The sequence below is a fragment of the Alligator mississippiensis genome, chromosome 3 (assembly GCF_030867095.1).
Source record: "Alligator mississippiensis isolate rAllMis1 chromosome 3, rAllMis1, whole genome shotgun sequence".
Lineage (NCBI taxonomy): Eukaryota > Metazoa > Chordata > Crocodylia > Alligatoridae > Alligator > Alligator mississippiensis.
This window is the reverse complement of record NC_081826.1, coordinates 52,933,449-52,958,671: the sequence shown is the minus strand read 5'-3', so window position 1 is coordinate 52,958,671 and position 25,223 is coordinate 52,933,449. Positions and strand designations below refer to the sequence as shown.

The 25,223-nt window shown below is 47.5% G+C and overlaps 2 protein-coding genes and 1 pseudogene across 3 annotated transcripts in view; 1 reads left to right on the top strand and 2 right to left on the bottom strand.

Moving 5' to 3' along the window:
- IMPA1 (inositol monophosphatase 1) overlaps positions 1-6,619 on the bottom strand; it is a 42,361-nt gene extending 35,742 nt beyond the window's left edge. Inside the window, exons 1-3 of one of the 2 annotated variants that reach the window (XM_059723938.1) lie at positions 6,513-6,619; positions 4,854-4,935; positions 2,659-2,792 (exon numbers count right to left, since the gene is read on the bottom strand). In XM_059723938.1, the coding sequence (XP_059579921.1) occupies positions 2,659-2,792; positions 4,854-4,916 (197 nt within the window). In that variant the 5' untranslated portion in view covers positions 4,917-4,935; positions 6,513-6,619. The remainder of the gene's footprint in view (positions 1-2,658; positions 2,793-4,853; positions 4,936-6,512) is intronic. The other variant, XM_059723939.1, reaches the window with a different exon arrangement.
- Positions 6,620-6,650: 31 nt separating this feature from the next.
- LOC132249286 (small ribosomal subunit protein uS3-like) lies at positions 6,651-10,405 on the top strand (annotated as a pseudogene).
- Positions 10,406-13,117: 2,712 nt separating this feature from the next.
- Positions 13,118-24,715, bottom strand: ZFAND1 (zinc finger AN1-type containing 1). The gene is made up of 8 exons (XM_006261855.4): positions 24,616-24,715; positions 21,446-21,488; positions 20,296-20,335; positions 18,994-19,121; positions 18,817-18,908; positions 17,534-17,658; positions 14,655-14,810; positions 13,118-14,549 (listed from the first exon to the last, which is right to left on the bottom strand). The coding sequence occupies exons 1-8, from the start codon at positions 24,668-24,670 to the stop codon at positions 14,379-14,381; spliced, it is 810 nt and encodes a 269-aa protein (XP_006261917.1). The 5' UTR covers positions 24,671-24,715; the 3' UTR covers positions 13,118-14,378.
- Between the last annotated feature and the right edge of the window lie 508 nt (positions 24,716-25,223).

Genomic DNA, 25,223 nt, shown 5'->3' with positions numbered 1-25,223 from the left:
TGTGCCCCCTGCCCCTCAGCTCTGCTTGTACCCCTGCTGCCCTTGCCCCCAGGCCTGCTGCCCCTTGCCCCCCAGCCCAGGCTCCATGCCTATAAGCAGCTACCCAGAACCTGAACCAGCTGCAGCCAGGAGGCTGCAAACAGCTGTTGCCTCCCCGCCCCAGCCGCAGCTCTAGCTGCCTCCCAGACCTGGCCTCCGGGGAAGCAGCAGATACCTCCGGCTCCAGGGAGGCAGCAGATACCAACGATGCTCCCTGCTGTACAGCCCTTGCACATGCTGCACTCCCGGCCCTTCTGCCCTCCCCTGGGCCCTCCCAAGCGCAGCGCGTGCAACCCAGAGTGGCAGCGCACAGAGGGACCACACAGGGAAGCTGCCTGCTGCTGCAAGCTCCGCACTGTGCACTGCCCGGGTCACACTTCCCCTGTGTGCATGGGAGCACCAGGGCCAGTACACAAGGTTGAGCCCCTTGCTGCTGCCCCTGCCTGCAGGGTAAGTGTGGCCAGGGCAGCGGGGAGCTAGGAGCAACAGGCAGCTTTCTGCGCTCCCTGCTGTGCCCTGCCGTGTCAGATTTCACACGCTGCTCTGCAGAAGTGGCAGTAAGGGCAGCACAGTGGGAAGCACTACTGGTATCTGCTGTCTCCCCAGAGCCCAGGGCTGGATCTGGTGCTGGGGCCAGGGCTGGGAGGCAGCAGCTGTTTGCCTTCCATCCTCCCAGCCGGCTGCTCAGAGCAGCCCAGGCTCCATGGCTATCAGCAGCTACCACGAACCTGTGCTGGCTGCAGCTGGGAGGCTGCAAACAACTGCTGCTTCCCCGCCCCAGCCCTGGCTGTCTCCTGGCCCTGGGTTCCGGGAAGACAGCAGGTGCCGGCACTGTGCTCGTTGGGGCCAGGGCTGCGGGCAGTGTGGACAGGATGGGGCTGGCGGCAGCACCAGGCTGAGGCCATGGTTGGGGCCTTCAGCAGCGCCAGGATGGGGATGGGGCTGGGTCCCACGCAGGTCCATGGCCCTGGTTCCATGCGGGCCCCAGCCCCAGCCCCATCCCAATGCTGCCAAAGGCCCCGACCAGGCAGTGGCACTGTGCTGGGGCCCACAGTGGTGGCGAGGGCTGGGACCAGGCCCGCCAGCAGCTGGCACCACTGCCACAGCTGGGGTCTGGGCTGGCACAGGCCCCAGCTGGCTGCTGGGGCTGTCAGCAGCGGCAGGGCCAGCGCAGGCCCCGGCCCCATCCTGATGCTGCTGACAGCCCGAGCCCAGCAGCAGTACTGGGCTGGGGCTGGCAGAGGTGCTGGCTGGGGCCAGGCTTGTCAGCAGCACGTGGCTGTGGTTGGGGCCCCCTGCAGCACCAAAATGGGGCCGGGACCTGCGCATGTCCACCGGCCCCAGGTTCATCTTGGTGCTGCAGACAGCCGTGGCACTGGGCTGGGGAGGGAGGTGGAGGTGCTGGGCAGGGCCTGGCCCGGGGGGAGCACACGGCTGGGGTCGGGCCCGCCGGCAGTGCCGGGATGTGGCCCCAGCTTCGTCCCAGTGGTGTTGATCACCCCAGCCCATCAGTGGTGGTGGAGGTGCCAACCAGGGCCAGGCCCACCAGCAGCGCTGAGATGGGCCTGGGCCCCAACCTTATCCTGGCACTGCAGATGGTCCTGGCCCAGCAGCAGCGCTGGGCTGGGGTGGGTGGTGGAGGTGCTGGGCAGGGCCCAGCCCGGCAGCAGCATGTAGCTGGGGCCGGGCCCACCGGCAGCGCCGGGATGGGGCCCCGGCCTCATCTCGGCGCTGCCAATCGCCCCAGCCCAGCAGCGGCAGTGGAGGTGCTGGCCGGGGCTGGGCCTGCCGGCAGCGCATACCCGGGGCTGTCGGCAGCGCCGAGATGGGCCCAGGCCCCAACCTCATCCCGGCACTGCCGACGGCCCCAGCCCAGCAGCAATGCTGGGCTGGGGCAGGCGGTGGCGGTCCCAGCTGGGGCCGGTCCCGCCAGCTGCATGTGGCCCAGCCTGCCAGCAGCGCCAGGATGGGGCCAGGGCCTGCACAGGTCCACAGGGCTGGGCCCTGGCCTCATCCCAGCGCTGCCAACAGCCTGGCCTGGTGGCAGCGGTAGTGCTGGCCAGCCCTGCTGGCAGCACATGGCCAGGGCTGTCTGTAGCACCAGGATGGGGCCAGGGCCCGTGTAGGTCTGTGGCCCTAGCCCCATCCCAACACTGCTGACGGCTCTGCCCCGGTGTTGGCACTGGGCCAGAGCCTGCAGCAGTAGTGGTGCTGGCTGGGGCCGCACGTGGCCGGGTCCAGGGCCCACAGCAGTGGTGGTGCTGGCTGGGGCCTGCCGGTGGCATGTGGCCAGCAGTGTGAGGTTGGGGCCGAAGCCATTGCGAGGGGGTTAGGACTGGGGCCAGGGGCTCTTACCTGGCTGGGGTTGGAGGCGTTCCAGGGTTGGGGTCCAGAGGTGGCAAGGGTCAGCAGAAGCACAAGGCTGTTCCCAGGCAGCCACGTGCTGCTCAATTTGGGCACACCTCTTCCTGCCTCTTGGGGCGGGAAGCAGCCCGCATGCTAATAAAAACCATGCCGTGTGCCACGTTGGGTACACATGCCGTAGGTTGCCAGCCCCTGATCTATTCTTTTGGTCACTACTTTCCAAGACAGCATTTTTAATACAAACAGAAGTTATACCTGTGAGAAGGATATTTTTCTTTTACTGCAGAAATAATCATTTGTTCCACTTTTTGATCTGTAACAGTTACCAGATCTGCTGGGGAGCTTTTAGTCATAATAGATATTTCTTTTTTCAGTGCTTCACGGACAACCTGAAAAGAAAATTATTTTTTAAAATAAAACTGGAAAATACTAGATATTCTATTTCCGCACACAAACTCAAAACAATGATGCTCTCTTCAATTTATTACAATTTGTCTTGTATGCAAAGACACAAACAAAATCAGTGACGAATCCTGAATTAGAAAACATAAACTCAGGGCTCTCCACCCTCCAATCTACACCACAATCCTAGTAAACTTACATATGTATTTTAGGTGCTTCACAAAAAGTCCCATTTGAGAATGAAACCTTGTGCACCTCTATTTCGTTAGAATTTTTCAAAATTGACACTCTAATAATAATGTAGTAATTTACAATAATACTACAGTGCTGAATGAAAATGCTTAAATCTGTATTCCAGGGCAGACAATGTATATCTGACTGCAGCCAATGCAAGACAAGCAGGAGTAAGAATTTATGCCTCTGGACCAAAAAAATGCATCTAAGGGCCCTGAGCAGAAATGAGACAATTAAAAAAAAAAAAAGTTTAATGAGATAATTGAAGCAACTTAATGAAATTCTGAAAACTGCATGGCTCTTTGTGTTACAGGTGATATACTGTAAAACCAAAGGTAATAAGTAAAGATCTGGCCATCATTATAACTAGAGATCTGTCTCTTCTTTTATTCTACTAATGTTTCCAACTGGGAGACACTTTTTTCCTGAATTAAAACTGGTGGAAAATTTCACTCTTACACCCAAAAGGTTGTGTGCACCGCACACTTTTTTTCCCCTAAACATGTAACATTTCATTCCCAGGCTAGAAGACATCATACCAGTGCTGAGGAGTACTGTTGAAAAAATAACTCCATTACTTTTCTGAATTTGCTTCACCCAGCTGAAAATCACTAACAGATAAGATGTGGAGGGGGGGCCTTGAGAGTAAATAAATTGAGAATCACTGATCCAGCTGGTGCCACTTAAGGTTGGTGGGAGCAGGATCTAACACTGCTACACCTTGTTCTTTCTACTGTCTGCCCCCTGGTCTGTACTTCAGAGGGCAAGGGCAGCCCCTGCTACTAAGGCTGCTCAGGCAGGGTCTCACATGCTGGCATCCACAGCTATGGCCCTTTCTGCCACCCCCAGAAGCAGAGGAGGAGTGGAGGGGATCAGCCAGGCTTCAAAGCACAGCCCTATCTGTGGGTCCTTCCACCTGCCCATTCACAGAAGAGCATGCTACCGGAAGCATGGTGGTGGCCAATACAGGGGCTGCCTGGGGCTGTGGAAGGGCAGGGAAGGCAGCTGCAACAGCAGTACCTAGAGAAGCAATTGCAGGCATAGCTTCATAGATTTCATAGACATTAGGGCTGGAAGGGACCTCAGAAGATCATCGAGTCCAGCCCCCTGCCCAAAGGGCAGGAAGTCAGAGGGGGTCATAGGATCCCAGCAAGATAAGCATCCAGTTTGCTCTTGAAGGTGTTCAATGTAGGTGCTTGAACCACCTCCGGTGGCAGGCTGTTCCAGACTGAAGTAACTGGGGCAGTAGCAGGGTGCCAGATGGGAGAAGAGAGCATTTACCTTCACACACAAGGGGATCCCATAGCATACTTCCTCTCTGCAATAATGTGCCACAGGATAACCTTTGGGAATTACTGATCTACACTAAGGGAGAGAAACTTGATAAGGAGGGATGGAATAGAGACTTATACAACCTGTTTTCACAGGGCAAAGAGGAGAGATAAGGGGCTGTGAAAGAACTTGTAGAAAGACTGTCAGCCTTTGGGCAGAAGATCAAAGTGCTGCAAGAGAAAAGTGAGAGATACTGCTTTCTTTCTTTAAAGTGCTTTTGTTGCAGGTCAGGGACAAAATACAAATCATGGCTAGACAATGACTCAAAAAGTCACATATTTTTTCTTCTAAATTATCCCAGCTGAGAAACTGGAGAGAGAATTTTGAACTCAACACTTCACTCTGCCATGAAAGATGGATAACAATTTATATTTTTGACAAAACACAGGTAGAACATTTGGCCAGGCTTAAAAGCTAGATTTCTCCAAAAGGCCTATCTGAGTTTTCAAGAAATATTATGTAACATATATAGAGTCTCTTACCTCTCCAGCTTTTCTTGCTAAAGTGACTGCATAATCCATGCATTCTTGCCAAGGATCAGCCATCTTCTTTTAGGTAAAGAGCCTATTTAGTAGACATATAAATATAAAAGCTTATTTAGAAAGTTTTGCACGTCCTCAAATTGTTGATTAATGGCCTACTGTTCTCCTTATTTTTAATTATGGCACTCCATATCTGCTGGCATTTATATACACTAACAGTGAAAAGTTATCCTGTCTCCTGGAAAACAGTCTAAAGATGTGCCTTGCCCATAAAACTGCTTACTATATTTGTGGTAAAAGCAGACTAATAGTGCTAAAGCATTAATGGACATAGTATGCTTTTTGTAAGACACAGGACCTAAGTGCTTACTTTATGCATTGAGAACAGTCCGATTGTAGTCACTGACCTCAGGGGGACCACTCATGAGTGTGCAAATTTAAATACCCCCACACATTTTTGTAGGCTGAATGCCAAACCATCGTCATGGAGACCACATCTTTAGAGATACTGTACAATTCTGAGGCTGCCAGTTAATGATTAGGTTCTTCACAATAATTTGCTTTGGATGAAAGCGTGCCAGACAATTTGGGATATTTTTAAATCAAGTGTGGTTTTAAACTACTTTAACATTTTAAAATTAGAGGCTAGTGAAACTAGGACTGGCCCTGATGTAGTCATTTATTCCACACCACACACCTTTTCCACGACTAAATAAGTAGCTCTGGATAAATAAACAACAAAAAGTTACTTTCACTTCAGAACATACAGGATTTTCTTCAGTCTCCAGATACTTCCCTCCCAGTAAGTATATATTACTTAGCACTGTATTAGGTATATCTCTGCGTGCGTGAGCATTGCTGTACTATGTATTTTTGGATAAAGTGTTTTTTTCACTATGGCTGGTTTATGACATCCTAAAATATGTGAACGAAAGGATCCTCCTGTATTCCTGAAGGAAAGAACTTTCTTTTTTGCAAGTGGCTAAAGAAAATGGCAGTGCTGATCATTCAAAGGCCCTGTGGATCATGGCGCTCAGCTTCCAGCCCGCAGGCCAGACGCAGACCACGAACACACTGCACCTGGCTCCCAGGGCTCCCCACAGGTCAGGAAATGTGGTTGGCAGGGGAGCAGTGACCATTAATACAGTCACCCTCCCCCCTGACAAATTCCCAAACGTCAAGGCCTTAATGCCCAGTTGGAGCCAGGTCCTTTCCTTCCCCCTGTGCTACCAGGTCTTGCCCCCTTTTCCACCCATGGGGCTGGTTTGGGGCCAGACCACTCCCCCTCCCCTTGTCAGGCTGAGCCGTGCCCCCTTCAAGCTCCCCCACACCGGGTCACCCTGCTCCGGGCTGCAGGCCCCCCTCCCCCACTCAGGCCAGGCCGCCCTGCCCCCTCCTGGTGGCTGGATGGTGCCCACCGTGCGAGCCCCATGCACAGGGCTGCAGCCACCCTCTAACAGGCCCCATTAGTGGGGGGGAGATAGCCCCGGCCCTGTCCCCTGCGCCAGAGACGGCGCTGGACGGATTCTGTCCAGAAAGCGGAGGATCAGACAACCCCGCCGGGCTGCGAGGCGTCGGGGCGCCGCAACACACGGACACAACCCCGTTACCCTACGACCCCCCCCCCCCCCCCGGACAGTCGCTAACCCCAGCTCCTACCCGCAGTACCGGCCGCGCCTGCTGGTTTCTGTCTCCCGCTCGAGCACCCTAGGACGTGCATGCGCCGCAGCCGTCAACACCGCCCCCCCCCCCCCAAAGCTCCGGCGGGGGCGGGGCGAGGGGTCTTAGTCATGGCTGCGGGCAGGGGCGGTGCGTAGCTGTTACGTATCAGTGACGCAATAGCGTTGCAGGGTTGCCCTGTCCGCGCCCCAGGACTCTGGTGGCTACGAGCCAGTTCGTGTGCTCGTCTCGCCGTCGGCGGGGGTTGGGTCGGGCCCGGCCCGGGCCCGGGCGGACGGAGGGGAAGCTTCCCCCACTTTGCAGCCCTGGGGCAGGTTTCCTTCACCTGCCTGCTACACCCCGGGGACGTTGGTTTTTGGGTTGCTGCGAGCCTGGAAATCTCCGTGCGGGTTGCTGCCCGAGGGACCCGCAGCGCGGCTCTGGGGCTGCTAGTTGCACGTGTCCCTTGGGAGCCTGAGCTGGAGAAGAGGGCACCACAGCATAGAGCCGCAGGGCAATAGGTTATTCCGGTGGTTCTCAACCTTTTTTGGGCCAGGACCCACTTGCAAACACCAGCGGCCAGTCCGGACCCAGTGCCCCGCAATCCTGGCCTGCTCACCCTGCCCTCCCCGGTGTTTTGGCCGGGGGGTGGTGCCTAAGAAGCCCCTCGCAGAGTCAAGGGAAAGGCTATGGCTTCTCAGTTTTTCTCGTTTAAAAGCAGGCCAAAAAAAGGCAACAAAAAGTTTCCCACATTTTTCTCCTTAAAAGGAGAATCCATGTTTAAAGTTTGTGGATCCATTTTTATTTTATTCATGAGGCTTTCCTATATTCTTGCAACCCACTTTTGGATTGTGACCCACAGAGTGAGAAACACTGATCTAGGCACTAACCGTTGCATCTCATGCAAAACTAAGGAAGTGATATTCTCACTGTACTCCACACTGGTGAGACCGCAGTCAGAGGACTGCGTCCAGTTTTGGGCGCCGATCTTCAACAAGGACGTGGAAGAACTTGAGAGGGTCCAGAGAAGAGGCACCCATATGATCAGGGACGTGCAAGACAAGCCATACAAGGAGAGGCTGAGGGACTTTGGCTTCTTCAGCCTACAGAAGGAAGGCTGAGAGGGGACTTGGTAGCAGCTTACCATTACATTGGGGAGCACATCAAGAACTAGGTGAACAGCTGTTCACCAGAGCACACCTAGGGAAGACCAGGAGCAATGGATACAAACTCCTGGAAGGCTGCTTCATGCTCAATTCCAGGAAAAACTCTTTCACCGTCAGGATGTCCAGACTGTGGAATAAACTCCTTCCAGTGGTGGTGCAATCACCTACCCTGGAAATATTCAAAAGGAGACTGTACAGTCACCTCGCTGGGGTCACTTGACCCCAGTTGTTTTTTACTGCCTGGTGCAGGGGGACTGGACCTGATTATCTACAAGGTCCCTTCCAGTCCCTAACAATCTATGAAGTCCAAGCCCCTGCCTAAGGCAGGAAAGGTCTTGTGCCCCCTATGGGGATCAGGCCTGCCACTTTAGCCTTATTCAGCTAGTGAAGATGTCCAAGAAGTGCAAGTTTGTGGCTGATGGCATTTTCAAAGTAGAGCTGAACCAGTTTCTGATTCATGAACTGGCCACAGATGAGGTCAGAGTAAATCCACCCAGGACTGAAATAATCATCCCGGCTACCAGAACTCACAACGTTTTGGGTGAAAAAGGCTACCATGCCAGTGTGGTTTTGCTTCTGGGCAGGAAGTGTTGAGCTCTATGCTGAGGTGGCCAGAAGAGATCTGTGTGCTGTTGCCCAAGCAGTTGCTGCGTTACAAACTTCTGGGAGGCTTAGCAGTGCGCGGAGCCTGCTGTGCTGTCTGCTTCATCATGGAGAGTAGTGCCGAGTGTTGCGAGGTGGTTCTCTGGCAAACTCAGGGGCCAGCGAGCCAAGTTTGTGAAGACCCTGTAAACCACTGTCAATACAACCATGCACCACATCCTTGTCAGGCAGGGTGCATCGGGTATTAAGATCACGCTGCCTTGGGACCCAAATTGGAAGATTGGCCCCAAAAAGCCCCTGCCAGACCACGCTGGCATTGTGAAATGCAAAGTAGAGATCTCGCCCACCACATCCATCTCAGAGCAGAAAGGTGGAAAACCAAATCAGACAGGCATACCTCAGCTAGTTCCCACAGCCTAGCAGGGTTGTCAGCACCTCTTAGACGCAGACTCCAGCATTTATGCGGTGAATTGTTTGGGTGCCTGCATTCCTGTTCACCTTGGATAATAGGATAATACTGGTATAACCATCTCAGTTTAACATCATGCCTTAACTTATATTGGTAGAGTAAAAGTGATGGCGTAGCTGTGATGGTCCAGAAATTACACAAGAGGCAAGGATTTCTTAGGGTGATAGCTTTTATTGGACCAACGTAGCTGGGATAAAGTTAGATAAGCTTACATTCAAAAGACTTGATAGAGACTTGGAGTGTCTTGCATGTGAAAGTGTGTCTAACTTTAACTTAACTACATAATTGGTCCAATAAAAGATACTACCCTAAGATATCCTTGCCTTTAGCTTATATCAGCTTGACTTGTAAAATTTGCCCTGGTATACAAACCTTGCAAAAATACTTTTGTGCTAACTTTTAAGCATGTGCACGGCAAGAATCATAGCCTTATAGAAATAGGTACATTTCCCTATAGACCCACAGAATTGCCAGAAACAATGGGATTTTTTAACCTATTTAAAAATTATGCTTCTGTAATACAAATAGCAATTTGCATAAATATTAGAAACTTTGCCAACTAGATACATTTTAACAACTTTTATCGAACTTCCGCTTAACCTTCTCAATATTGATGTCGGGGGTATTTGCTAAGGGAAATTCTAACTGAAGAGAAAAATGGTAGCAGAGTTCCAGCATCTCATTCATGGGGTTTGCTGGTGATAGTTTTCTCCTGGGGAAAGGGTCAGAGCTTTTGGGACAGATGACCCAGTTGCGTAACATCAGTCTTAGAACCAGGAAAATTGAACTGGTCAAAAAAAGGGCAATTGGAAATAAGAGGGCTGTAAAAAGGAAAAAATATATAGATGGAGGAAGGTACCAGGGAGGACATAAATTTAAGATTGGTGATAGAACAGTGACATAATTTAAAATCCAATCATTGACCTACATGGGATTTTTTTTTTCTTTCCCTCTCTCTGCCATGAGAGACAAGTGTTTATTGTAAAGGTCAAATTCATTTAGTATGTTTCATCCAAACAGAAGCTTGCTTTTAGAAAATAATGGTTAGACAAATGTGACTGTCATGGTAAATAAAACAGAGAAATTATGACAAATGTGTTGGATTTACAGAGTGTAACAAAATATAATTGTGTTCAGCTGTGAAGCGCTTGATTTGAAATTTTATACAATACACTTACTGTGTTTTTTAATATTATACATGACAAGTTCAAAAGTATGCAAGGCATTTCCTACAAAATATGATTCTAGTGCAACTTTCTGGTAATATAAAAATAAAAGCCTTCAAAACAAGGGAACTATATATATGTAGGATCAGTTTAGCAACACAAGCCCCAATCCTGAAAACGTTTGAATCATCATTTTAATGTTTATAAAAGACGTTTACGAAACAACTGATGCAAATATTTTGAAGCAGTACTTAAACTATTCGTTTCATATTTTACTGCAAAAGATCAGATGCCACATCGTTTCATATCTTGAACCTCCTTTAACTGTAACCATCAAAATATACAATAATGTAATTTGAGGTAAATTTTGTTCAGTTTACTCACATAAGTAAACCTACAGAATCTAGGATAACAATAGGTATGATCCAGCTTCAACCTTATGTGGTATTCTTTATGACAGAGCATTAAAGAAGTTTAAATATTGCCATTTTAACAATTAGCCACCAAAAAAAACTATACTTGATCCTTCCTTTTTGTTTTTATCCACAACTGCTGATAGCAGTAAGTTAAAGATATCCTTCCAATTTTTAAATATCTCCAGATATATCAATTAGTTCCAGTAATTCAGCCACATTTTTGGATTTCTTGAAAACTCCCCAAACCTTTTAAGCTCTGGTTTTCACATGGGTACATCCAGTTAATGTTGGCACTCATCATTGGACCAATCCACTAAACTTATAGAAAAACTAGCCAATTGTCTGTCAAAGAATGACGGGGGTGGGTAGGGGGGTGGGCATGATGGAGCCCCAGGCCCCACCCTGCCCAGACCCCGTCTGTCCAGGCCTGCTTCCCCTTCCCTCCTGCTGCTTTGGGTTCAGACCCACTCCCCCCGCTGCCCGTCGCAGCAGCCGGGGGAAGGGAGGAGCGAGCCTGGTTCTGAAGTGGGGCAGGACGAGGCCCAAGGGTTGTTAGAAAACGGGCTGCTGGGGCAGGGGGGAGCAGTGGGCCGGGGCCGACCTGGTGGTGGTGGGGGGACAGGAAGAACAGGCCCACGGCTGAAGTGGGAGTGGGGGAGGAGTGGACCCGGGCCTGATGGGGAGAGGAGGCTCACTCCTCCCCTCCCCCCAGCAGCTGCTGTGTTGGGCTGGGCTGAGCTGGGCCAGGACAGGCAGGGCCCGCTGTCCCCCTTCCCCAACTGCAGTGGTGGGCCGGCTTTTCCCCCAGGTCGGGTTCACTCCCCCCACTGCATTAGACCGGGGCCCAGTCCTCCCCTGGCCCCACCATCATTGCTGATGCCACGGTGTGCCTGCTTACTCCCTCCCCCCCCTCCGTGTCGGGCCTGCTCAGGGACAGGAGGAGCGGGCTCGGGGCCAATGCGGGGGAGCGGGGTGGGGGAGGAGTGGGCCCGGGCCTGAGATGGGGAGGAGGGCCGCTCCTTCCCTCCCCCAGCCAGTGCTGTGGCCTCATTGGGCCAAGCCTGCTGTTCCCCACCCAGTGCAGTGGGTCGGCTTTTCCCTTGCTCGGGCCCACTCCCCTCCCCCCCCACCCTGTGTTGGGCTCGGGCTTGCTCCCCTACTCCCCCCAAGTTATCTACCTCTCTGATGGGGGGGGTGGGCAACAGAGCCCCGGGCCCCACCCAGTCTGGGCCCACACCTCCTTTCCTCCTGTTGCTTGGGGTCTGGGCTTGCTCCCTCCTTCCCCGCTGCAGCAGCGGGGGGAAGGGAGGACTGGGCCTGGGCCTGATGCCAGGGAGGACCAGGCCCAAGGGTGGGGAGAAGCCGGGCTGCTGCGACGGGAGGGGATGTGGGGGGCAGCGGGCCTGGGGCGACCTGGTGACAGCAGGGGGACAGGAGGAGCAGGTTCAGGGCCAACGTGGAGGAGCAGGGGAGGAGTGGGCCTGGGCCCGACTTGGGGAGGAGGCTTGCTCCTCCCCTCCCGCCACAGCTGCTGTGTTGGGCCGGGCCACCCGCCCCCCGCCACGGCAGGGAGGGTGGGGGAGGAGAGGACCCGGGCCCAAGGGGGAAGGAGACCCACTCCTTCCTTCCTTCCTCCAGCCGCTGCCATGGCTGCATTGGGGTGGTCAGGCTGGGCCCGCTGTTCCTCCCCCCACTGTGATAGGCTGGCTTTTATCTGCTCGGGCAGGGTGCAGGGAGGGGCAATTGACTAGTATACCTGGGGGGGGGGTCTCGCCCCCAGCAGGCTGCCTTCTGTCAGAATGCTTCTTCGCACTCTGATTGGCTGTTTGTCAGCCAATCAGAGTGTGAATAAAGCATTACAGACACAGACAGATAGATTTAGGCTATTAGAATGCATATAGCTTGACACAAGTTTTCTTTTTATGTAAACATAACTATAATCAAGAGCACGCAGAGGACATCTAGGATAAGGATTAATTATCCCTAAAACTACCTAGCAATTCCCTGTTTTCTGAGAGAGAGATCCCAGAATGAAACTAACAAACATAGGATAAACTTAATAAGATTCTGTATACAAAGCCTCAGGAAGGATTCATAGTTTTCAAAAGGTGCTTGGTTCTTAAATGTCATTTCACTTCAAGTAAAGTTTAAATACAGATGGAACTAACATTAATGTGACTTTCAGAGACAGATAAGTGAAATTTAAATTAAATGGTTTCACAACAGACACGAGAAGAAATTTAACACTCAATCAATAAAATATCTTACTCAGGGGTTGTGCCAGTCACCAAAAGAAAACATTAGTTCCAAAATGTCTTGCTAGATCCATGCTAACCCCAGAAAGCTGGATCAATTATTGATTCTTTTTAAATAAAAAGATATGAGTACCAATGACTGAAGGAATCATTTTCAAAATCACAATTCAAAATAAGTAATGTGTGTATCTACCAGTGGTTTCAAACTTACATGGGGCCCTGGGCTGGATCTGAACTGCAGGGCTCATTTTGGGCCAGATGTAGCCCAGGGAGCGAGGGCTGCCACATTGGCCGCCATGGACATGGCAGTGTGGGGTCCAGGAGAACGGGTTTAAGGACAGCAGCAGTGGCGAGCAAAGTTTGCTGCCGACAGCCATGCCCAGCAGGGCCAAATGGACCCAATTCTGTGGCAGGTCACACTCCCCAACTTCCAGTACCTGCTGGTAGCCAAGCAGATGGGATAGAGAGGCTCCGCGGGACAGATCCATCCCGCAGGCCATATGATTGACACTATATGTTAAGCACACTACTTTTTGAGACAAAAATAATTTTATTCTGTCTTTCCTTGCTTTAATGGATATTTTTGAATTTACAATTAATTATTTCCCATGTTACAGCATGTCACATACAATGCCTGAAATCTAAGTAATAGAAGTCCTAAAATGAGACCATCATGTACTGGTGTACAATGCTACCTCCTTAGTGACCTTTCCCAGAAAAAAGGGCTAACAGATAGTGGCAATCAAGGTCATTAATACTGAAACACATAGCATTAGGCCATAATGTATTTATGTACTGCTGGGACCTATACTTCTCTGAGGGAAGTATGAACAATACTGTCAATAGCCCCTTCAATAGCCATAAAGGCAATTATTCAAAGTTTGGACCAGGGTTTTGCTGGTTTGAAAAGAAAAATTCAACAAGCCATTGAATTATTGTGTGGCCTACTTAAGAGTATCACATCTGGAACTGACATGGGCTGAGCACTCTGGAGGCCCTTATTTGGTAGTCGAGTCATACATTCAGAACTGATGTGATGACTTAAAAATTCTGTTTCCTTTCCCTTCCACTTAATCTTAAGTCTATAGAAAGTGTCTGCAGAGTAGCTCCTGATTTCTAAAAAAGCATTCCTTCAGAAACACTTCTTATTGAGTATCATCAAGGTAGGATCAAAAGGGAAAACATGGAAAAAATGGTGAATTCCATGATTCTGAAAGGTAATGGTGAGAATACTGTAATCTGCCTGAGCAGATAGGGTGCCTCCAATTTCCAGTTAACTTACAGTTCATTTAGTTAGGCTAAAAAAATACGGATGCAAAAAATAAACTACTAAAATGTAAATTAACTTACATAAAAACACATTAAACTTTATAACTTTAAAATGTTAAAAAAAAATCTTTATTGTGTTGCATGGCAGTAGAATAAAACAAAGAAAAAAATCTAATTTCTAATGCAGTCTCCTTGTTGGTAGATGTTGTTTAATTTACTAGTATGTTTTATGCTGTTTGTAAATGAAAGAATTTCTGTTTTATAAATATTTAAATTCAACAATATCAGTGCATTACATGTGCTGAACTGTTTTTAGTGAAATAAGTACAGCTTGTCCTTGTTAAAACTAAGGACCCACTTTTTAAAGGGTTCAGTTTTGTTGTCAGTTCTGCAGATATAACTTCATCCATTTGATGTGAACAGGAACTGTCTACCTGAGGGCAGAATACAAGCACAAGTTGTGCTTCAATTTAGCTCAGCGTTTTTTGATGATCTGTATTTTCCATGCAATTTACTGATCAACTACTCTAAGTATGAATCTGTGTCTTCTATGAACTGATCTTCATTATCAAGATATTCCAAAATAATGTTTCCACCATTATATAACGGACACTCTTTATTGGCCATCCAAGTTTCCAATGTGTGGTCAAATGGCAGCACTTCTCCGGATACAGTGTGACACAGACGTAATTTCTGTGAGGGGGGAAACACAGCAAATCTTGCTGTTAAATTCATATCTATGCAAAAAAGGAGACAGAATTAAAACTCATTACATGAAAACCAATATCAGTGATTTACCTTGGCTGTTGATTTGTTGTTGTCATTTTTTAGGCTTGCTAAGGAAGCTGCAAAATCTACTGCTTTGCCAATACTCCACTGTCTGCAAAAGAACATGGGTTTGCTTTTTTCTTTGCTTCCCTTAGGTAAGAACACTTGGAAGTAAATTCTTTCTGTCTGCCAAAGTACAGTGAAAAAACATAAATTTACATACAGGTCAAATGGGGTTTTATTATTACACACTGGCATACACATCTATTCATTTGGTGGTCTTAAATTAATTTAGATGATTCATACAGTATTAATAATTTTATACTGAAGCAGTGCCCAAAGACTTCAACTGAGAATGGAACCATATTACACTGGATACCATTACAAATACATACTAAATTAATGATTACTTTTTGAAGGGGAAAGAGGGAACCTAAACAGCACCATTTGGGCTCCAGTGCTGGCATTTTATAGCAGTGCAGCTTCACCCTCACAGAAAGCAAACAAAAGTCTGCTGGAAAATAGCAGTCAGCTCTAATGGAGACCACATGCCAGCTGATTCACAAACTAAAACTTTTGTCTACACCAGCCGCTCAACTTTCACTCTGCTCCTCTTCCCATTAGCAACCAATAACTCTTCAGACCTCTGTGTGACTGACAAATTTATAAGACAGGATACTACTGAAATCGTCATTCCCTTAAGATGTATATTTAAACAAGGGGTAGAGACAACTTATTCTTCTGGCTGGTTTCCATTAAGAACTCAATAAAACCACAGGAAGAACTTCTATTTTGTGTTCTACATATACACGCTAGTTAGGTCAGCTTTTACCGAGGCTTAGCTGAATTCAGTTTAAGCAAAACAAGTAATTATTTTTCCCCATTCGCTCTACTTGTGCCTCCCCTAGATAGGTCAGAACTAGCTTTCAACATGACTAATGGCTCAAAACTGGGGTTTGGCACACAGAGTGGCAATGCCTTTACTCAAGTTAGACTAGATAAAGAGTGGATATGGACTAAAACCTAGGTAAGCCCGACTCACAAGCTAACGAACTCAGTCTGTAGCATCATTCAAGTGATGCTTGTCCATCATTACTTTATCATGAGTCCTCCCTGCATGCCCAGAAAGGACAGATAAGGTAGAAAGGACAGATAAGGTCTCCCAAAATTCACTGGAGCAAAATTCACAGAGCACCCCAGTTTACTGCAGCACTAGGAACCATGGATGGCCTCCAGATCTCTTAGTGCTGCACCCAACACTGCACCAATAAGGATGGTAATTCAGGGTTTTTTAGTGGTATGGCCACATACACTCAAGCAGAAAAGCTTGAGGAGTAATTTGTGTTACCTTTGAAGTTAGGATGCACTGTGAAAAAAGTCATGCACAGAAAAGCTACTCTTGTATCATCCTAATTCAAGTAAAAGGTCAGAAAATAGATTAGAAAAACCTAAGAGCTTGCCTAGACCAGCTTTCTGAGGTGCCAGAGGCATCCTAGGAATTCCTCGTTCAAATTCTGTCACCAAGCTGCAGGAAGAGTTGGAACAGAAGGAGGAAGTGCACAATGACAGCTGGAGACAGTCTGAGGAGGGAATTAAACAGAGAGAACCTGGAGGTTGAGATTAATTGCATCTGTGATAAATTAGCCTATTATCAGTATTCTAGATGATTGAACAATTACAATCCAATTAAGCAAATGAATAATGAAAGGAATTAACAGACAGCTATTTGTGCTGCAGCCTCCAGTCTTCGGAATTAGGGAGCAGGTCTTTAATTTCCTTATAACAAAAAACAGACTTTGTACATTATGTTCTCCATTTTAAAAAATTAATCACCATCTTCACACCACAGAACTCGTACATCTATTACAGTGACATAATCCGAGAGTTTGCTAGAAGCAGGACTTCACATTATGACGGCCACCTAAGCAGAAACATCTAATTTGCAATCCAGGCATGTGGTAATTTTTAGCAGAGAAAAAGTATCCCTAACAGGATTCAGAGAGGAAGTATCTTTAGTTATCTTGCAAATAATAATTAAATCCTACTAAGTAAGACCAAGTAATATTAAATGCAGTATATATTTTATGGCCAATATATAACATTACAAATTCCACAGTAAAGACCTAGTGTCCATATGCTACAGAATTTAAAATAAATATGAGGAATAATTAAAAACACATATATTCAGATGAACCACAAGTATTGATCTAAAATAAAAGCCTGTAAAGAGGACATGGAAAAAATATCTTTACTTGGAAAAAAGGAATGGTTGATTTGAATGGACACCACAACACAAAACAGCAAAAAATCTGTTAAGCAATGGAGACTGGTCTTGACTATATAATGAGCTATGTCTACAGAAAAAAAATAATTTTCCTATTAAACTCAAAATTCAGGCCAAATGTGAAACTGATTCATCTCAACTAGCACAAGGGAGTACTAACTGCACATTGCAGATACCAGCAAAGAAGGAAGAGCTCATTAGTACAGTACTTCCTCTGGAGGGCAAAGGGTCAGAAGACAGCTTCCAGATTTGTTGTACATGGCAATGGGTTAATGGTTAGTGATGCAAATTAACCTGCTGTTTAAATAGTACACAATATATCCATGTTCTCTCTCATTCACAATACTAGAAGATTTGCTTTCAAATACCAGATTCAAGCCCTGATCCTCCTCATGTGTATAGAGTTAAAAGCCTGTATAACGGACTGTGGATCTGGGGGGTAGTTCAGAAACAAAATTCAGTAAACGGATTCCCTTTTTTAGATTAAATATTCTTTCCCATTCTAAATGAGAAAGTAACATCAACAACAAGAGCCTAGAAAACTGCTTCTAGCTATAGGTAAAATGATTTGCTGGAGCAAATCAGAAATATGTATGCCATTACAAAGCATCTGAGTATGACTGACCTGTGGCAAGGACTTGTCCCCACATGCATGCATTTTCAGTTTCATTAGTGCCACCTTGGCTGCTGTTTCACTACTTTTTGCTCCTTTTCGTTTCTTACTTTTTACTTCTTCCCCTTTTTTAGAATCTGAGGAAAATATAATTTCTAAATATTAGTGAGTCACATTTTGTTTCAATTAAATAAAATTTCCACTTACTCAAATTGTCACAAGATATTTGGAGATCAATGCTCTAGGCTAAATTAGATCTATACAGACTCTTTCCCTCCATGCACTTGGACAGATACTAGTACTTTTAGAGTTTTAAGCCAGTCCTAATAAAATAGCTAACTAGGTGAAAAATGCTGTTCAGAAAAATGCTGCAAGGCAGCAGAAAGTAACCATGTCCTTTACATTTATCTGAGGCGTCGAGCAGCCCCGTGGGAGCATAGGTAAAATGTCAAGAGGTAAAAATTCAAGCTTCTAAATGTGCCAACACATGGTATTGCTGAGGTACTGTTCCACTGAGGAGATAAAATGAGTTGGGGGGTGGGAGGGGATAGTATGAGTCTTTCTCCTCTTTCCCAGCATCAGTATCCCCCACAGGACCATAAAGAAATCCCCCATGTGCACAAGCTCTACTAGTATGAGGGTTACATATCTGGTGAATTACCAGCCTGGTCTGAGCCCAATCTGTATACATAAAGTCAAACCTGGATAATATCACTCCTTCTTATATCACTAAACTCCACCTATTATTACAACTTTTGTATCAATGGCTAGTTTTATTATTATTGTTACTATTATTAACAATAATAATAATAACAATGCAGAAAACTCACTTTGGATGTTGTCACAAACTGCATAATATCAACAAATTCAGCAATCTTTGCTAGGTAAATTTCTGATTAATATTACAACTAATGAATCATGATCCAAGATCAATTCAGTGAGCAAACAATTATTGGCAGTGTTATATGTCTTGTTGAAAAACTGTATGTAAATATATAGAACAAATATATATATTCATTCAGAATTCATACCAATACAATTTACAGTTGGCCAGCTTTGACTTCACCTGTGTTCTTGTTGATGAACCACAGCTGCCATTGGATTTCCAGAATATGCTTTAAGGACACCTGCTACTGTGTGTTTAGCCTCTACATATAAGGGCAGGCCCATATGTAACTGCTCACAGGCAGGGGGCATCTAGCTAAAAAACCTTCATTCTGTCTTCTTTCGACTAATACAGAATCCCAAGCAACCTACTGAAGACAATAATATGACAGTCGTCCTACTGTACTTACCTATAATATCTTTAACTAGCTGCTGAGTGGCTGCCATCCGAGGTTTAGGAGTTTCCAGTTCCTCACACTCATGGTCTGACTGATGACGGTGTCTATGAAAAATAGAATGGGAAACTCTTATTGAGTGTTCCCCATTTTAGTGAAAGAACACCGTTTTCAATATTTTGCTCTGCTCACCTTAAGCAAAATTGTTTCTCACAGTAAGGGCACACAACTGGTAAAAGCTCTTTTCCAGTACAGTCCTTATATGTGCATGGGTAAGATCTGGGTTGATCCAATTTCGCATTCTCACTTTTTATGTTCACCTAAAAATATTAAGAAACATTCCATATAAAATATACATAGTAAACAATGAACATTAGCTAGCATCCTCATCCAACTTGTTTCTGAGCTTTAAATTTTACATTTCCAACCCCCTCCCCCCCGAAAAAAAAAAGAGACTGTATTAAAGCACTGCAAACTTTGAAAAACAAAAAGTTTTCCACTTGGGTAATCTCAAAAGCCAGGCAATGTGAAATTTTGGCATGGTACAAAGTAATCATAAATTACCAACTTACCATAGGCAGAGGAGGAAAAAATTATTTGGGGGGGGCTAAGCGCACGTGCATGTGTGCTCCACCCCCTCCTTCCCCACCCCCCACCAGGTAATTCTGTGGGGGAAGGGGCAGGGGGAAGGTAAAGGGGGGGGGGGCCCTAGCCACAGCAGTGAGCGAGGGAGTGGGGCAGGGGCCAGGGTGAATGGGGCCCAGGATGTGCTGGGTGATGGGACAATCGGAGCCCAAGCAGCTTATCCAGGGGTACTGGGGAGCTCCTGCCGCTGTGTGCACCCTGGCTAAGGCCCGGGGGGCATGTGTCCCCTTGATCTGTGCGTGGGGTGGAGGTAGTTGCCACTGCGCCCCACTGCAGCTGCCCTGGTAGCAGCGCAACACCATGTGCCTGCCATTGCTGGGCTGTGCCATGCCCCTGCCCACCTGGCAGTGGGACGCATGGGGCATTGCGCTGCTCCCAGGGCAGCTGCAGTTGGGTGCAAAGTGCAGCATGCAGCAGCAGCCGCCTCCACCCCACGCACAAATTGTGGGACATGTGTCCCCCCAAGCCTCCGCCGGGGTGCGCACAGTGGCAGAAGCCTCCTTGCATCCCTGGACGAGCTGCCCAGGTTCTGACTGTCCCACCTACCTGGCCCGGCTGGGGCCCCATTTACCCTAGCCCCTACTTCTGCCCCACTCCCACCCTCAGTGTGGGAATCTCGATCTGCCCCCGCTGCACACCCCCAAATCCTTTCCCCTTCAGTGTAGACTGGTATTTGCCTATTGTACTGCTAGTGATGTACTCGCCAGGCTGTGATCCTGGCTGCATGCACGCCCCTCCTCACCCCTGCTGCAGCCGCCCAGAATCCTGTGGCCCAGCCCTTCTCGTTGCCCCACATTTGCAGGGGCTCAGCCCCCTTAGCCCCGGCCTTCTGCCGACTATACAACTTACCTCCGAGCAGCCATGAGAATCCCGGCTTCTGTGCTGAAGGCTTGTGTTAGAAAAAAACCGAAAGAATCTGTATCACATCAAACTTTCGAACAAATGAAAAGATAGAACATAAGAATTTGAGGAGGATTAATGTGGCACAGCTTTCATTTTGATCAAATTTCAAGTCAATAAATCACACTCTTTCAAAATTTGTATTAGTTTATAGATTTCATATCTTCCAGGGGATTTGTTTTAAAACCAATGCATCACATTGCTCCTGAGAGCAAAAGAAAGCATGGTCCTCAATACAGAGGTATAACTGGCCAGTACTGCACCTGGGCAGTAGCAGTGCATGGTGCAGAAGCAATGGCTGATGCATGGGTATATCATCTTTTTCTGCTGCCAGCATGTGTGTTGCGTAGCCATTTAAATACCTCTTTTCAGCAGCAAAAAAAAGGAAGCGATATCTCTGCAGCAGCAAACCTCTGGTTGCTGTTCCTGCACTGTGTGCCACCAGTGTTTCTCTGCCCTCCCCACACAGAGCTGAGAAGTGCAGGGGAGGGAGAGTGGGGAGGGTGAGTAGCCTCCTAGCTCTATTCTGGTGCCCCTACCCATTTCACCTTAGGCAGTGCTGGGGGCTTATGTCCTGCTTGCCTACAGAGGGTTATAGTACTGCCTCAATAATTATGCCCCAATTCAACATAGAATTTCAAGTGAATGGAGTTACTCATAGGCTTTAAACCAAGTATCTTCCTAAACTGTAGTTGTAGAAAGCTAGAGCAATGTAGAGCAATGGGAGCCCTAACTTATGAAACCATAAAAACAATATCATGAGAGAACCTGAAGTGATGTAGAGTTTATATAAGGATATGTGTGAGTAACAAATATAAACAGCTATTTAGCACACCAAAACAGAATGGTTTATTCTCTTAAGACAAACAGCCATACAGTGTATAGACCATGGCATCCCTCTCTGCAGCGGCTCAAAAAATACTCAAAAAACTCCAAAAGAACATTAATGACAATTCCTAATATTACTTTAAGCAATAAATACTTTTCATCTTCTCTTCTATTAACTCAGAAGTTTATGCAGCTTAAAATACTGGTACTGTAACTTTGTTTTTGGCTGTTCTTATAGACACTGTACTTTGAAGTTTAAATACCATCTTACCAAAAGACTCCTGAGCAGCCATCACATACAAAGGGGAGAAAATCTGAAAACAAAGGGATTTTATTTTAAATAACAAGGTAGATATTTAGGTAATAGTTTTAGCTTAGACCTATATATTTAGCTGCTATTTAACTGCACACAAACCAAACAAAAACTTCTCCCCATTCAAAGTACTAAAAGCAATTTACTATCATCCCTTTGTATAACAACTGTACTGATATTTAAGAACTGGAATCAAGTCTGATTTGCTAATCCTACATACTGAAAAACTTTAATAATCAACTTGACACTGATTTGTGTAGGGGATCTGAGAATGTACTGTTGTATACAACACCCTCTTGTAAATTATTGTTACTCTTTTATACAATTATTTTATTATATAGTAAAGCATGAACAAATCTCATCCTTTTATGCATATTCATCCATTAAATTAGTGACAAATCTGCACATAGGGGTCAGGTTTACTGGTTTCTATTCCTGGTCTAATATGGACTCCTTATATAAAACTTAAGCTCATATCCTCAACAATTTTTAGATGCATAACTCCTGCTGGGTGCATCTACACATGCTATTAAAGCAACGTGAGAAACTCTGGTGCAGTTCATGCCAGAGGTAGCTGTATCTTCATGTGCACCCAGGACCACAGCAATTAGAGCTGGTGCAGAGCAGCCCTAGGTTGGCAGGGAGCATGGGGGTCAGCTCCAGGCTCTGGGTGGTGGTGTCGGGTGGCGGAGGGGCTAGCTGGAGTACGGGAGTGCTGAAGTGCAGCAGGCAGCCCGCGCAGTTTAGCACCCTCATCCCCACTCAGACCTTGTAACAGTCCATATGTCTGTTTCAGCACTAGTAAGTACTTTGCTGTAAGATAGTACTGTCCCCAACAGTACTATCTTTATGGTGGAGTTAATATACTGTTCCCTAATACTGGCACACACATAGATGGTGACACTTTACTGTGGAGCTAATTAGTCAACTCCATAGTAAAGTGCATGTATAGATGCACCCACCGACTTCAATAAGAGTCAAGCACCTAACTGCTTCTGAGGATCTTGCCTAAGGGCCCAATGATACAACCTTTTCTCAGATGCAGGGGTGTAGGTTGTAGCCATGTTGGTCTAAGGACATAGGCAGGCAAGGTTCCTTGGGTGAATCTAATATCTTTCTCATGATGAACACTTACTCATGCAAATAGCATTGCTGACTTCACCAGGACTACTCACATGAATAAGTGTTCATCAGCATGAGTATAGATTGCACACTGGGGCCCATGTGTTTAATTCTTGTTTCTCTGTTTCATACAAATGTAACATTGCATTTGTAAAAGTTCTCAGCACTTTGGATGAACGGTGCTAGGTGAGTGCAAGGGTAGCTTTTCAAGAGCCAGCTTTGCTTTGTAATAAGTTTAATAACAATAAACCTTGCACTCACCTAGCACGTTTTATCCAAAGCTGGCTCTTGAAAAGTTACCCTTTGCCATCCATTATAAAGCTCTTACTTCACTAGGCACCTTCTACGCCTCCACTAGCTTTTTGTAAAATATCCCAGATATGCAGCACCACTAGTCACAATATCTTCACTGCTGCTAGCAGTAATAGACATAGAAGATTATATCAATGTCACCCAGCACTGCTCAGGGCAAAATCAGACAACTTGACAGTAAAAATGTTTGAGCTCCAACTACAACAAAGCCTACAAAAATCTGCTGCTGTAGAAAAAGCACGTGAAAGTGTCATAGGCCTAAGAGGAACCGCAGAATGAGGGAGTAAGAGGTGTCAATGAACTTTGCTTTTCAAACTTCCGTGGCACTGCTACGCTTCTCTCCAGGCACTAGAAAGGCATTAATGTCAAAGTTCCAGAGCAGGGGACATGCAGAGAAGACTATCCATCCCATTAAGTCTGGTCCTGGAAATTAAACTTTTCTTTTCTGGTTCCAGTTATAAAAAATTGTTCCCCCGTCCAGTAGAGGAGACTGGAAATTTTGTGAACTGTTGAAAACATGGGGGTAAATAAAGCATAAGTGCTGCCCTACAAGGCTTCCTTTCATTTGAGGATGCTTCAGGTGCCACCTTTTACTGGGTTTCTCTTACAACAAATTATTTCCCCAGTATGCATAGCCCAATTGTGAAGGGGGACCTATTTTCCTGCAAACATACGCGGGTTCCATGTGACAGGGTTTATGCAGTAGTCTTCTCTTGCTGTTTTTCAGCGACACAAAAAACTAAACCATTCTTTCATCTCACAACTATGCCTGAAAGCAAAGGGATGACAGATATTCTGAACCAGACTCTAACTTTCTATATCAAATCTAAAAGGTGCTGCAGTGAAGAAAACATTCCTTGGTTAACAGAATCATAGGAAGATAAGGGTGGAAGGGACCTCACAAGATCAACTCCAATCCTCTGAGCAGGAAAGCACAGCTGGTGACATCAGGCCACTTCACCCTGCTCTCTGTAGGAGAGGGGAATGGGAAAGCCTCCCCTGACTGGGGATTAAACCCAGACTGTGACAGAGCACCGAATTATTTTGGAAAGCAACACATCTATGCATTCCAACAAGATGGGCAATGGGAAAGAGAACAATGTAAACATCCCTGTTGGCCAGAACTGGGCAGCAACCTGTGACCCAAGAAGCAATTGTATCCAGTCCATTAAGCCCAAATATTGGCAGGAGTTGGGCTTCTGCAGTGGGGGACTAGTCAGGTCGGTGGCACTGGCCCGCCATGGAGCAGTCGGGGCTATTTCGACCCGCCGCACCTGGAGGTTGCAGCCCCGGGGGTAAAGCAGTCCGTGGAGCAAGGTGGGCAGCCCGAGGGCCGGGACCAGATACTGCTGCCACTAAGGCACGTCACAGGCAACAGCAGTGATAACAGCCCGGCCCCGCGGGACCTTGCGGCAGCCCCAGCCCCACCCCAGAGATGCCACCGCAACCCGGAGGCGCAGCGCCGGACACACGCACTGGACAGACACATGCTGCAGCGGACGAGGGCTGACGCCCGGGCTCTGACACCAGCTCCACCAATAAGCAACGCGCGCCCAAGCAGTGCCGCGCCTACTTCCCATCAAACCACGCCCCCTCCCCGCGGCGGCCTCCCGATATGGAGAGGCCACGCCCACGAGCGCGGAGCGGGCGGAAGCGACCCCCCAGTGGCGCGGACCACTCTGGCTGCCACGTACCAAGCTGGTGGCAGTGCGCCACCCCGCAGTGCTGCCCCAGCGCCAACTCCGCCATCGCCGTACTGCGGCTGCGTGCGACGCGCTGGGCTATTGGAGAGCTCCTTTCCGCTGATGTCAGAAGAGGGCGGGGCGAGCGCCCGTGCCAACTGCGCTCGCCCCGCCCACACACTGTGAACCCGGGGGTGGGGAGGCGCGGAGAGCACCGAAAGGGAACGCTGCCAATACGGGGCGCGGGCGAGACCCACTGATGTCACAAGGCCTTGGTGGCGTCACACTCGGGCCTGGGGTCTTGGCTGCGGAGAAAATGTTCCTGTTTCCCTGTGGTCCAAAGGGTGAAAACCCAGTCTCCCCAGGGCTGCCTGGAGGCTGAAGGTTGCCAGCCTCCCTCGCCAGGCAAAAGATGCATGGGTTAAAATCCCAAGGCTGCCAGCCCCCCACAAGGCTCTGAACACACCGCTGGATCCAGCATTGCCCCTTTATCCCGTGGACCTTGACAATGCTTGCATTTGGGTTTTTTGTAATTGCCATACGCTGAAGTTGCTTTATTGCTTTCTCAGAAGATTTGTCATCTGCTTGCTTAGTGTCTCAGGTGCACCTCATGCCATTGC